The 14,555-nt window shown below is 40.8% G+C and overlaps 2 protein-coding genes across 3 annotated transcripts in view; both read left to right on the top strand.

The window, feature by feature from the left end:
* The first annotated feature begins 1,100 nt into the window (after positions 1–1,100).
* On the top strand, positions 1,101–3,945 carry crybb3 (crystallin, beta B3). Its single transcript, XM_057328470.1, has 6 exons — positions 1,101–1,734; positions 1,992–2,072; positions 2,706–2,824; positions 2,937–3,069; positions 3,152–3,294; positions 3,622–3,945. The coding sequence occupies exons 2-6, from the start codon at positions 1,998–2,000 to the stop codon at positions 3,902–3,904; spliced, it is 753 nt and encodes a 250-aa protein (XP_057184453.1). The 5' UTR covers positions 1,101–1,734; positions 1,992–1,997; the 3' UTR covers positions 3,905–3,945.
* Positions 3,946–6,081: 2,136 nt separating this feature from the next.
* The window catches only part of pxna (paxillin a), a 36,969-nt gene continuing 28,495 nt past the window's right edge, over positions 6,082–14,555 (top strand). The window contains exons 1-2 of one of the 2 annotated variants that reach the window (XM_057354588.1): positions 6,175–6,190; positions 14,084–14,303. In XM_057354588.1, the coding sequence (XP_057210571.1) occupies positions 14,093–14,303 (211 nt within the window). In that variant the 5' untranslated portion in view covers positions 6,175–6,190; positions 14,084–14,092. Of the gene's footprint in view, positions 6,191–14,083; positions 14,304–14,555 lie in introns of both variants that reach the window. The other variant, XM_057354592.1, reaches the window with a different exon arrangement.

Below are 14,555 nucleotides of genomic sequence, written 5' to 3'. Positions count from 1 at the left end.
TTGTGATATAACGGCTGAATGTGATGAGAGAACATTTGTACTGTTCTGTTACGAGATCAATATAAACACACGACGGCATCAGAACAGAACTGAAACATCACTTGATCAACTGACAAATTTGTTGTTCAGTTCAAGTGAAAAAGGTTCTTGTTTAAGGGTTACATCACACAACATATTTAGTAACATAACATTTCTAACATGTATATTTACTTGTAGATTACAAAAAGTGATTTATTTATATATTACATTTTCAATCATTAACTTGATAATTAAATCCTTCATTTAAAAATGAAATCTTCAAAAGCCATCAGCTGTGAGACGAATATCTGGAGCAGCATAAAGGGATATTTCCTCATGTTTTTCTCGCCCTCAAGGCGCCCTGACTGAATATGGATTTCTTCTTGAAGAATAATGCAGTCGGAGTTATAATACCACAGATCATTTTCTTCAGAATGGGAGTGAATGGTGGGCAGTTTTCTGAAGCTCCAAAACGTGCCTCGATCAAAGAACTGCTGGACACGGCTCTGTGGTCTTAACAAAGGTCTTCTGAAGCCAATCCATGCGTTTGTTGAAGAGAAATGTCCATATGAGAGCGCTATTGACGTTAATGTCTAATTTCCGTTATCCCTCAGCTGCATGTGAACCTGAGGCTTTTTTCCGGCAGATGACGGTGACGAAAGCTCCTGCCAGAGGAGACGGCATCCTGGAACGAAACGAAAAGTGCCACATTTGTCACTGGAACTTACAACACGCCTGCGTCATCTGCTGGAAAAACAAGCCTCAGGTTCAAATTAGACATTAACGTCAATAGCGCTCTCATATGGACATTTCTCTTCAACAAACGCATGGATTGGCTTCAGAAGACCTTTGTTAAGACCACAGAGCCGTGTCCAGCAGTTCTTTGATCGAGGCACGTTTTGGAGCTTCAGAAAACTGCCCACCATTCACTCCCATTCTGAAGAAAATGATCTGTGGTATTATAACACCGACTGCATTATTCTTCAAGAAGAAAGTCAGCTCACACTTCAGTATAGGGGGCAATTCTCGCTATTAATAAACCATTAACTATGACTTTTCCCCCAATAAACTCTTAATTTGTTGCTTATTAATAGTTAGTAAGGTAGTTGTTAGGTTTAGGTATTGGGTAGGATTAGGGATGTAGAGTATGGTCGTGCAGAATATGTGCTTTATTAACAAACTAATAAACAGCCAATATGCCAATAATAGGCATGCTAATAACAACTAGTTAATAGTGAGAATTGCCCCCTATACTGAAGTGTTACCAAAAGTCATATTCAGTCAGGATGCCTTGAGAGAGAGAGAGAGAGATATGACATGTTTTATGTCTAATGCTTGATAGTTATGTCACTATACAATCATGCGATAAAAGTACTTTAGACAGAGAGAGAGAGTTGAGTGACACACAACATTCAACATTCTCTCTCTCTCTGCTGGTGCCCGCTGTACCCACACTGGCAGCGGAGTGGCTGATGGCTGCGGGCGACTCTTGCCAACTCACGGCCTATTGAGATGCAGTCTGATGGACACAAATGCAAACGACAGACTTGCTGTCTCAACAGCAATCCTCTGCCAACCCATTTCTGCTGCTGTGGACAGATTTAAAGCATAAATACCCCCCGGGTCCCTGCGCTCGCCCGGCACACCCACATCTCCACACAAACGGGCACACGCTGAAGGAGAGTGGCGGGTGAGAAGTGCTGGACGGAGATACAGGTAAACCCAAACATCTCTACTTGAATTTGATTAGTTTTATGGTGCATGCTTCAATAGTTTACAATTTATACAAAATGTCCCTGGTCATTTGTATTAAAGAAATAAAGGCAACATTATGGTTTCTGTTATTAAATATAATTTGAGCTCTACATTTTAAGATCTAATCCTTTTGGGTGAAACGTCAGAGATGAACCTGCACACTGAATGACCTGAATGTCACATGAACAGTGAATGTAAAACCGGGATGTGATTGACAGGCCGAGATGTCGGATCAGCAGGGAGTTCCGGATCAGCAGATGGCTGAGAAGAGTCAAGGTGGAGCCGGTGCCGTTTACAAGGTCACACACATCAAACTCTGTTTCAGATTCCCCCAAACTGAAATACCTCAAACGCAGACGTAAACGAGCAGTGATGGGTGTACTTAGTTACTGTAATTGAATTACTTTTCCCTTGAAAAAGTCTAACTTTATAATCCGTGCTTTAATGTTTAATTCTCACATTTGTAATACTGTGGTTAGTTAATAATTCTACTTTATGTAGTTTCATGTGATTTATTTGAATGAATTAAGAGTCGTTTCATGTCTATCCTTGAATCACTGAACTCATCAAGGTTGATGTAGGATATAGAAAGTAATTAGTAATCAGTAATGAAACACTTGTTGGAGAGAGTAATTTGTACAGTAATATTGAATGTGTCATTAGTAACTAGTAATTCATTACATTTCAGAGTAACTCACCCAACACTGTAAATGACACAACTGATGACATGTAGTAAAAGTATAGTGGAATAAAACACTAGAGCAACCTGAGACACAGCAAGTGAACACTACCTAGTGTGCTAATGTCGATGCAAAGGAAATGGTCAGTAAATATCTTTTGAGGTCCAGATGGGATATTGTTCGAGTCCGATATTAGAGACGTGAGGCAGAGGTGAGAGGGATTTACAGAGGTCCAATGTGTCCGCCCAACAGATCTCACTGTACGAGTTCGAGAACTTCCGTGGGAAAAAGGTGGAGCTGTCAGCCGAATGTAAGGATCTGATTGAGAAGAATGTGGAAAAGGTCGGATCACTTGTGGTGGAGTCTGGACCGTGAGTACTTTATTTATTTATTTGACTGACTGCCTTCATCTTCTGTACAATGAAAGGGCTGATTCGTCTGATAACATGACATCATCACTGCTTTCAACCTTTGGAAGCGCAGATGGGTGGCGTTCGAGCAGAAAGGGTTGGCAGGAGAGCAGTTTGTTCTGGAGAAAGGAGAATATCCGCGCTGGAGCAGCTGGACTAACAGTCAGAACAGCTGCTGTTTTCTGTCCGTCAGACCTCTGAAAGTGGTTAGACAAGCATCACCAGTGCCGACGCTTTCTGAAGTCCCGCGTGTTGTCAGTGTTCACTAAGTTTTGTGTCTCCTGTCAGGACAGCGCGGATCATAAGCTTCATCTGTTTGAGAACTGCAGCTTCGCTGGGAGAAAGATGGAAATCGTGGACGACGATATTCCCAGTCTGTGGGTTCATGGATTTCAGGACCGTGTGGCCAGCGCTAAAGCTGTCAATAGAACGTGAGTTTGATGCAATCCTTCTTCTTTAATCTGATCTTTGATTGAAAATCCACACAGTCGGTTAAAGTCAACATTCAATCGGAATGGACTTTTGCTTTCTTTCCCTTCATAGAAATGCACATATGGTGCGTTAGTTTATAGTGAAATCATCGTAACAAAACACTGTATTATAGAACATAGGTTATTATTCAAGGATTCTAATCAGAGTGTTATATACGTTTACGTTTGTGTAGCGCTTTCTAAACCGAAAACAGAAATGTAAACCCGCGTGTGACTCATGATTTCATTCGTCTGAGGAGTAAACAGCGATGGGTTGTGTTGTTTCAGATGGGTGGGCTACATGTACCCTGGTTATCGCGGGCGGCAGTTCGTCTTTGAACACGGTGAATTTAAACACTGGAACGACTGGGGCGCCACAGAACCGCAGCTGCAGTCCGTCCGGCAGGTACGGGACATGCAGTGGCACAAACGCGGCTGCTTCATCGTGCCTGACCCGGCTCCCAAACCCCGCCCCTCCTGCCCCACCCACCACCGCTGTCAGCACCTGAAGGAGTCCGGCCCGCTCACAGAAAAACTGACCCGCCTCTCGTGTGTCTTTCACTGGAAATAAAGGCCTTGACCCAAATGCTTTGACCTCTGACCTTAACCTGCTCTCTGTCTCTCTCTATGTGCTTATTTGGTAGTGTGAAAACTTCTAGAGAAAATAACACAACGGACCATCAGTTCATTGATATACACACCCACATCATTCACACCGGACATTATGTTCACAAACTGTGATCATACAGTATGTCTGTCTGTTTTATAAAATCATTTTCAATTACCTTGACATCACATTACAAAAGTCAAACAGGCGTGTGTGTGTGTGTGTGTGTGTGTGTGTGTGTGTGTGTGTGTGTGTGTGTGTGTGTGTGTGTGTGTGTGTGTGTGTGTGTGTGTGTGTGTGTGTGTGTGTGTGTGTGTGTTCATGTTTGTATATCCCGGTGGGGACCTAAACCTGAATACACACCAACACATGGGGACTCGTGTCACCGTGGGGACCAAAATTGAGGTCCTCATGGGCACAAAAGCTTATAAATTGTACAGAACAATATTTTTTACAAATCTAAAAATGCAAAAAGTGTTCTATGATCTTTAGGTTTAGGGATAGGGTTAGGGATAGGGGATAGAATATACAGTTTGTACAGTATACAAACATTACGCCTATGGACTGTCCCCACAGAGATAATAAACCACAGACATGTGTGTGTGCGTGCGTGCGTGCATTAGTGCGTGTGTCTCAACATGTGGCAGGATGATCGAAACGGATTATATAACAGATCTGAGATTAAAATGACTGTGTACTCTGTATTTCTGTTCTTCCACACAAACATTTACTGTCCTGAGATACAGTTACTGACCACAACATAACACACTTTTAACACAAACAAAACAATGAACGAAAACAACGTCTCTTCACTACATGTGTTGTGATTTTTTATGGATTATGGAGATTTTTCAGGCCTCACAAACCCGACACGTTTGATTCTGGCACACATGATGCACATCAAGACAATAGAAGACAAAACTTACATATTCATGATCAGATGTATAATCTCAGAAAGACTGAGGACTTTATTCTCTCTAACACACAGAAAACAAGAACAGACGTTTGACCTTCATTTACATGAATCTTAAAATAAATACATTTGACTCAAATGTGTCTCCAGTTTAAACACGAAAGAGGAAGGTGACTGCAGTGGTTCCTAGAAAAATATTTATTTTAGAGTCAAAAGACTTCAGTTTCCCCAGAGACATTAATAACCTCAATCTCTCAGTGTTTGTTGTGTTTCATCAGTCTGACGACTTTTTTACAGCACTCTAGAGTTTTCTCATGTTATTATTATAAACTCATGCCTTAAGACTGCGGGTTTTTCTGCATTGATCACATCTGGACATGTTTGTATATCCCGGTGGGGACCTAAACCTGAATACACACCAACACATGGGGACTCGTGTCACTGTGGGGACCAAAATTGAGGTCCTCACGGGCACAAAAGCTTATAAATTGTACAGAACAATATTTTTGGAAAATCTAAAAATGCAAAAAGTGTTCTATGATCTTTAGGTTTAGGGATAGGGTTAGGGATAGGGGATAGAATATACAGTTTGTACAGTATAAAAACATTACGCCTATGGACTGTCCCCACGGGGATAGTAAACCAGACATGTGTGTGTGTGTGTGCGTGCGTGTGTGTGTGTGTGTAGGGGCATGTGGGTAATTACTGGTGTTTAAATGAACTAAACAGCTGGATAAAAGACACTGACTCAAATACTCAATACAAGAGTACTTGTGAAACACATTAATGCTACATTGAATGTATGCATAAAAACTCTGTTCAGGAATATAATGGCACTTTCTGCAATTGTGGTTTAAAAATATAAAATAAGTCTTTAACTAGTCAATCTCAGCCATTTCCAGCACTGGGCTGATTGATTTGCAGCTGTATTATCATAGTTTTACTATTAATACTATAGTTAAAGAGATATCTGTTCTGTGTTTTAACTACAAATGAAACCGAAATAAAAATGTGGTTATTCATAGTAAAATGAATGATTAATAATGATTAATTATTTGTAATAAAATCATGGTCTTTTTTGTAAGGGTTCTCGTTATTAATGACCATAGTATATTTATTTCAATCTAAAATAAACGTCTTTTTCTTTACGAGTTCTATAATTCTTCTTCTATACGTCAGCAGTTCAATGCGCAGCGCTGCGTGTGCTCGTCTGGCTGCGTGCTCGCGCCGCGCGTGCGCGTGAGTTGAAAACTTCTCCGCGTGCAGTTGCGGACCGCGAGACCCGAAAGATAGCGGCTCGGTGAAGCACGGACGCCACAGAAACATGGACGATCTGGGTGAGTGTGAACTTCTCGAGCGACTTACACGCGACATGCGTGACAGGAGGAGATGAGTCGTGATGAAACGACGAGTTAAATGAGCGATAAATGTGTGAAGTAACGCGGATGGAGCGCGGCGCGGGGCTTCTGCCAACGTCAGCGCGCGCGCCGATGCTCGTGTTGATACTGTAGTGACTGACTGACTGACTGCAGCAACCTCTGATCGGACATCTGTAGGGCTCATTTAAACACGATCAGACCTTTACGTGCTTTAAGAGCACAGCAGAGGTCCCGACATAACGTTACGTTACCGTGTTTACTGTCAGACACGATCTCTGCGCCGCTTTAAAGCGATCTAAACACGAAATCTGAACGTGCGGCTTCATTGTCTGATTGTATTCTAACTTTTGTTCCTGCACATTTGTGCTCGAGGGATAATCACGGTTATATGCATCACTAAATGCAGAAGTGGGAGTGTTTGTGCAGTTTTTCAGTTTGAGCTTCTGTGATAAAGTGGCTGTAAGTAGCAACAGTGTGTCATTTTGCACCCCACCTCAACACTTCACAAGTATCCAACAAAACCCGCTGTAGTGCCGACCCCCTCTGACTGTGTGTAGTTATTTTAGGAATGCACCCATATGTAAATTTTGGCCGATAACGATACCTGATCATTCTTTAACATCGGAAGCCGATATATTGGCCCATATACAGTATCTAAATATTAATATAAAATTCCCTAAGACTGAAACAAAAGGCAACAAGTGCTTTTATTTGAAAACATTGACTGCAGAAAACAAGGTAAACACGAGTTATCTTTCCCCCTGAAAATCATGTACCTAGCCTACTTTACACTAGTTATTAATGATTCTTTAGCCTTCAAACTTTTCTGGTATATGTTTTAGGTAATAAACAGATTTGAGATGTTCTTAATAGCCACACGTCTCACAGGTCTCAAGACCGAAAGCATTCAGACTAGGGCTGTGCAAAAATATCGATACATGAAACTATCGCAATATTTTTTCCCCGATAGTGTATGGATAGTGATACCTCTACTATCGATCATTTTTTATTAAATCATGTCATACATACGGCCAAAAGTAAGTGGAAGCGAGCATGGTGAAAAATATAAGAAGGCTTGGAGCTCTCAGAGCTGATGTGTGGGTGTGCTTTGGTTTTCTAAAGAAGTCATGGAGTAATGAGTTATATAAAATAATACTGTTTGTAGCTTCTCAAGTCATGACACAAGTCACTTGGCTACTGCAGTGCATTAGACAGAAAGTTTATTAAGAAAAGTAACAATGACATTTATTGAGCTTATATAAGGATGTGACACCAGCACATTTACAGCACGGATGAAGCAGAGGTTTTATTCTGCCCATGTTCAGTGTTTTAACTGTAATGCACCACAACAGCCAAGTGACTTGCGTGAGCCGCCTTATTCCCCTGTGCTACCCACTTGAGGGGCGCTATCCACAGTTTGAGAAGCCAAACCTCTGATCTAAAGGTCCATGCATCGCACATCATGGCCGCTCTGCAGAGGTAAGGGATGTTTTTACACTTATCCTTACAGAAAACCCCTGCTGGTGCACAGCATGTTCTATTTCTACCTCTACTTTTTACAGTTTCTATTTAAAGTATTGCAATATATCGCAAATGTGTATCATATGAAAATACATAGCAATATATTGTGACCCATCTATCGTGATATGTATCATATCGGGAGGCACTTGCCAATACACAGCCCTAATTCAGACAGCAGTCACCTTCAAACCATATGCTTTTGTTACTATAATTTACACATTCATAAATACTGTATCTACATCAACTGTGTTTTGCTAACAGCAGTAATTGAGAGATCACAACAGAAAGTAGGGCTGTGCAATTAATCGTAATCGTCAGTTTTGGCCTTCAACAATTACAGAAACAAATAAATCGAGGTAAACGATTATTGTGCCGAATTCCATTTTGCAAGGATCCTCTCTTTTCTCGTGGTATAAATCCACAGCGCACACCCTTCCTTTACAGTGGTTCAGCTGTGCTATTTCTTTACATTTATTTTACAGTTGAATTCACCGTTTAAAAGCCAAGTTTTCATTTTTCTATGTTGTTTTAAAACTTAGTGAGTATTCGTGTTAAATAATGGGGATCTCAATATTGGCCCAAATAATCGTGATTATGATTTTTGTCATATTTGAGAAGCACTACTGTACTGTGTTTTAAATGTGAGCTGAAGAAGTTTGACCAGAGGAAGTGATTGATCTGCTGTAATATAACTAGGGATGGGTATCGTTAAGATTTTATCAATATCAATACCGGTACTTATCAATACTTTTATCGATGCTATGCTCTATAATTTGATGCAAAAACACATGATGTGAAAAGATGTTAAACATTTTAAGTTTATTTATAACAGCTGAGCTTTAGAACTGCAGTTTACAAATGCTTCTGAGCAAACAGAAAATGCCACATAACAAAATGTGTGTGTGTTCCTTAGCATACCACTTACTGCACTTAGCATGTGCATAGGAGCACATCATAATGTAATTCAACATATTTACTTTACATCACTGTGGTTATTTGGCTGGTAGACCGTATTTCTTTTTTCCTTTCTGGTTTTAGGTCTACATAAATTTAAGTACTATTTTCTAAGCAAGTAATATTTTTTAATTATATGTACTATTTTTATAATTTTACTAGCACATTTACTTCAATTTACTAAAGTAGGTAAATATACTCCGTGGCCGAATTATTAAAAACAATGTTATAACTTGTTCGCAAATAAAGGACTTTTATTTTGACGGGTTGCCGCAAAGGGGTGTTTGACGGAAGCTTCCCTAGTTGTGAAACGCGGACGCTGAAAGCGCCACAAGCGCAACCAGGCCACTCTTTCACTCATACACACGCAAAACAAGCAGATTACAAATACATCGCGGAAATCATATGACCCTAGATATCACACATACGTCGAGCAAACTTCGGCCATTCACACATGATTCAGGGATGGAAAATGACAGGCAGCAGCCTCTAATTCGCCATTTAACACCCGAATACACAGAGATAAAACAACGCAAGTATCGATAACAGTATCGTTTGTCATGAAGCTTATGGATACTCTGGTATCGACCCAATAATGTACCGGTCCAAAAAAGTACCGCTTCACGGTACCCATCCCTAAATATAACGGCCTAACATTAAAAATGACCATGTATCAGCCGATACGATATGGCCGATCATTTATCGTGCATCCCTAATTTATTTCATTGACTTTAATGGAGGATTTAACAAACACAAGGCCTCCAACACGCTGTTCTTTGTTAAGATTCAAAGTAAACACAGTGGTTTTGTGCTGCTGAACCGTGTTTATCGTGATGTGCCGTGTTTGTGTGGTTTATTCACGTATCTTCTATGTTGCTCTCTATATTGTGCTGATGACAGTGAATGAATGTTGTGTTGTGTTTTGAGGCTTGACCCGTGTATAGTATACATGTGTGTTGTTAAGTACAGTATGAATCGACGATGAAGTCATCAGATGATGTATATGAAGACTTGACTGTGTGATATGACACGGTGTTACAGGTGAGGATGTATGGCATGAAACAGGCCAGAGATCAGATGAAGTCACATCTGTCACGTGTTTATTCATTTGCCAGGGCTGGTGTGTCACAGGGCATGACGTCCACTTCATGTGTTCAATGGATTCTAGAGTTCTAATTGAAGCATTACCACAACATCAGCTTTCTTATAATGCGGCTGAGAGTAAAACTGTAATCTGTTTATCCCCTGAGAGAAGTGATTGTGGTGTTTTCATGTTCATGTGGTGTGGTGTGAATCTCTCTTCAGTCGCTCGTTCAGAGTTAATGTGGCACATGTGAGTGTAAATGAGTGAATTCAGACACGGCCGACGGTGACGTCTCGTCCTCATTCACCCAGAACTCCAGATGAGTGTCGACGGGTTGTACGTTTATATGAACTGACTGTGTATTAATTGAGACACAAATGTGTGATAAAGAGAGACAGGAGGTTAAATGTGGCGTGTCTTTATCTCATGTGAGATGAGTGTTTTATTCTGGCGTCTCTGCAGGATTGTTCTCACTTTACTCCGGTTTATCAGCGTTCACAAATGTCTTAAGAAATCTACTCCTACCAGGAACACTTTTACTCCTGTGGGTGTGGGTGTGTGTGTGGGCGTGCGTGCGTGCGTGTGTGTATAACACACTGATGTGTATATGAGATGTGAAGCTGAATTCTCTCCAGGCAACACCAAACAAACACACAGATCTCATTTAGTACAGACACCACCAGAGAAAATAAAAGATGCAATGTGTTGAATGCACGTCACATGTTATTTACAGTTCCGTGGTGATTTACCGCCGAACACATTTGCTTTTGTCTTTCACAGATGTTTTTTATAGGCTGTATTATTTAATGTAAGTATGCCGAGTTATATTCCAGCGAGTGTTGGGTTGTAAGTGAACCTCAGCTGGGTTGTGTTGAGTCAAAACATTTTCCGGGTTAATTTAACCCAACGACTGGCGCTATTCATTTTGACCCATCGCTGGATTTAAAGAAAACCTGAATGAGAAATGATGTTCTAGTGTACAGCGAGTCTTTCTTGAGTTTACTGAAAGCTGTGAAATTGTGGTGTTTTTGCTGTGAGTGTGAAATTGCAGTTAAGTCTGAAGTTGTGTTTGCACTGTCCGCAGTGAAGTGAAGAGTTTGTGTGTTGTCAGTCAGTTGTGTGTAAACTGTGTGTGTGTGTGTGGTTTATCTGACGATGATGTGTGTGGATGAGTAAAACTCGAGCTGATTCTTTGAGGCATTTCAAATGTTGCAACAACTTCTTCCTCTTCTGGGAAAACAGCGTTTGGTTGCGATGTGCAAACACAGTGGTGTGACCTCAGTGCACGCAGGCTTTGTGTTAAATTGATTCAGACTGTGATGTGTGTGTGTTCTGTGTTTGTGTGTATCGTCTTTCTGTTCTTCTGACCTCTAGTGACCCGTCAAACAGACCAAAGAAAAATCCAATCATTTTGACGTCTGGTGCGAAAGGACAACAGAATATTACTTGATATGTGTGTTGAGAACGTCTCTTGAGTTGTTCAGTGTTCATGTGAAGGAGGACGTTCGGCGCGAGTCCGAGCAGGCAGAAGTATTCCAGGAATTCCCGGAGCACCTTTCTGCCCATCAGATAAAGAAACGCTGGGAGCAGACGGGAGAATGACTGGAGATGTGTGACCTTTGAGTCGGGATCCCTGAGGGTCACGGGTGGGTTTGAGGTCAGAAACATCTGGAGATGAAGCGTTGAGCATGCGTACTTCATGTGCTCTTTGACATCCCGATGATTGTCATGTTTTGTGTCAGTGGCTTTACAATACTTCACACCCGCGTCAGTGTCATCTTTAGAAGTTCTGTTTTACAGCCTCTTATTTTCAGATGGGATTTGAAAAACAGTGTGAGATTATTAGTGAGATGGTGCTGGTCTCTCTCTCTCTCTTTATGTCAGAGTGTCTCTCACTCAGAGCTCTTTTTTGGGGTTCCTCGTGGTGTCTCTAACAGAATCATTAATAAAAACTCCTAAGTCATAAAGACATATCAAAGTTTTCAAACGGAAGCACACATTGTGTGTTGTGAATAAATCAGAATAATGATATGTGATGTTGTGTTGTGCGACTGATTTCTCGTGGCAGGTACAGAACGCTGAAGGATTCTGGGTTATGTTTTATCAGGTGTATATCAGGTTTTACGGCGCGGCATGGATTTCCTCGTCAGTGTGTGGCAGGTTTAGGATGTCTTATTTTAGCTCTGGGGTCTCCTGGCCGATCATCTCGGTGGTCTCACATCTCTGAAGGTCACATCTCTCTCTGTTTTCACAGACGGCTCAAAGATGAGGCTTTGCTTGTGGCCAACACGCATGACGTAATGGTGTCATATTGATTTGATCTGTAACTTGGTGTAGATGAAGTTTCTGGCTGTTAAAGAGGATTTTTAAAGAGCCTTTGTGCAATTGAAGATTGTGTAGTTGAGTCATTGAGCAGAAGGGGGCGCACATGAATGAATGAAATGAAATATTGAGCCTTTAAGGCACAGAGTTTACATCAGATATCACACACCTGTTCTTCCAGCTTTACTCTTACCCGTTACACGACTGATCTGTCAGCTTTCTGTTAACTCACACAATGGAAATGTGTTGAACTGAGCAATAACATTAAGCAATCATTGATCACAAAGCACAACAATGTATGAAAACTAGGGCTGTCAAACGATTACTGGCATCCAGAATAAACATTTGTGTTTACATAATAAATGTCTGTACTGTGCATATTCATTTTGTATTTATAAACACAAAAACATACACATACATATATTAAGGAAATATTTACATGTATCTATTTATATTTACCAATAATTAGGGGTTGGACGATATATCTTGCAATTCTTATGCTTAGTTTCCTCAACGAATTACAGTTTAATGCCGCAACACCCGAAAGCCAGAGGGCGCTCTTGTGCAGAAACTACCCATCGGCCGTTAAAACACTACGTTCTATATAGTATGAGTGGGTGTAGTATGAATACATTTGGGACATACTGCGTCCGCCATGTTTTATGGTCATGTGACCCGTATGCGCTTTGACCTATGATGTATGTTTTAACAGCAACCTATACGTGAGTGTTTATTAAAACATCATTTAGTCATGAGAAATTCCTTTATTGGCACTCACATTAAAAACGGGCGTCCGCCTTAAAGTTTTCCGCTATATTTATTTGATATACTGTTGAAATGTGACCGTTGCTCAGCTCCCGTGGCATCATGGGATAGAGAAGTGTCCATCCGATCCACACACACCAATCTCGGCAGAAGTAGTAAATGTAAATGTGAAGCAGTAGACCATCCGGGTATTTCTCGCCTACTGTTTTTTGCATACTGAGGTTTCGGACATACTACTCATGACCCATACTCGTTTTCGCCCACTATATAGTATGGAAGTAGGCGATTTCGGACGCAGCCATTGTTCCAGGAAATGCCAATGGTGATATTCTATCCCTGTTTTACTCACCTTTCATGATAATAAAGTATATTTATAATGGTGATGTTTGAGGAGTGTTAACGACTCAATCTCGTGGTGATTTTAGATTGAGCTGTTAGGGTTAGTGTGAATTACGATATGTAGTGCCAAACCCAGTTTATATTTACCAATAATTACAATTATATGAAATTGATTAACTTTTATGTTTTTCTTAAATAAATGCATTCATGTGTGAGTGTTTATAAACACAAAATTAATATGAACAGTACACAGACATATATTTTGTAAACAAACTTTTACTCTGGATGCCATTAATCGCTTGACAGCCTTAATAAAAACACAATCAAATGTGTTCAGTTCACATTGTGAAACTAACAGTAGAGACGAGAGAGAAGAAATCATAACACTGTCATCTGTATGATTGATTGTGATCATTTTTATATCGCAGCAGCTTTTGATGGTTGTTGTCTGATGGGATTAAGGCCATGCGTTAACTGTCCATGTCTCGACTAAAGATGCTTAATTCTGTTCTGTGTCCTTATGTCTCGCTTAACTTAAATGAAGAGATAAATGTTCTTGAAGTGAAGTAAGCACGTGTATATTTTTATGACGAGGATCATCATGGTGAATACTGCGGTGACTCTGTTGAGTACAGTTGGTAAGGATTAAATGGGATGAGTGTGTTGTGGAGGCATTTAGAGTTTGTCATCTATGGATTTGTGTAGTCTTGTGTCTTCCTGTGAGAATAAGTGTTATCTCTGTATACACGAGCCAGCTCTGAGGAATGTGTTCAGTGCTCCGGAATGGGATGGACCCTTCCTCTCTACATCTCACTGGAGGGCCGTTGAGTCCACACTTCTCCGGAAACCCTCTTGGTCTTTCACAGGAGTTCTAGATGCCTGACATGAGTTTGATAACGGCTTCTTCAGATGGGACCCCAGCCACTGAGACGGCGCTTGTGTTGAACACCCATGCTGTCCAAGCTTCATCTTCAGTGTGTGTTCCAGAATCAGCTTTAGTCAAGACATCAGACAAGCCGTGTGTTGTTCAGTCCAGCGCGCCCTCACATTCTGATGGGATTTATATGATTCCAGATTCAGAGGGAGGTGAGCTACTGCACGTTTTTATAGGGCTGTACTTGGTTTAACTTCAACTACATATTTGTTTATTTTGTAATGTTTTGTCATGTAAGTAAACGGTTGTGTAAGTAAAGACAGAGAGACTGAGAGAGAGGTAGAGAGAGAGAGAGGTAGAGAGACTGAGAGAGAGGTAGAGAGACTGAGAGAGAGGTAGAGAGACTGAGAGAGAGGTAGAGAGACTGAGAGAGAGGTAGAGAGACTGAGAGAGAGGTAGAGAGA

Source organism: Triplophysa rosa, linkage group LG2, assembly GCF_024868665.1.
Source record: "Triplophysa rosa linkage group LG2, Trosa_1v2, whole genome shotgun sequence".
NCBI classification, from domain to species: Eukaryota; Metazoa; Chordata; class Actinopteri; order Cypriniformes; family Nemacheilidae; genus Triplophysa; species Triplophysa rosa.
This window is presented reverse-complemented; position numbering and strand designations above follow the sequence as displayed.

Bases quoted from the DNA above. Each gene is read 5' to 3' on its own strand.
- crybb3 (XM_057328470.1), top strand. From the start codon at position 1,998: ATGTCGGATCAGCAGGGAGTTCCGGATCAGCAGATGGCTGAGAAGAGT. The intron at 2,825-2,936 runs GTGAGTACTTTA...TTGGAAGCGCAG, and splicing joins CTTGTGGTGGAGTCTGGACC to ATGGGTGGCGTTCGAGCAGA. The intron at 3,070-3,151 runs GTTAGACAAGCA...GTCTCCTGTCAG, and splicing joins CCGTCAGACCTCTGAAAGTG to GACAGCGCGGATCATAAGCT.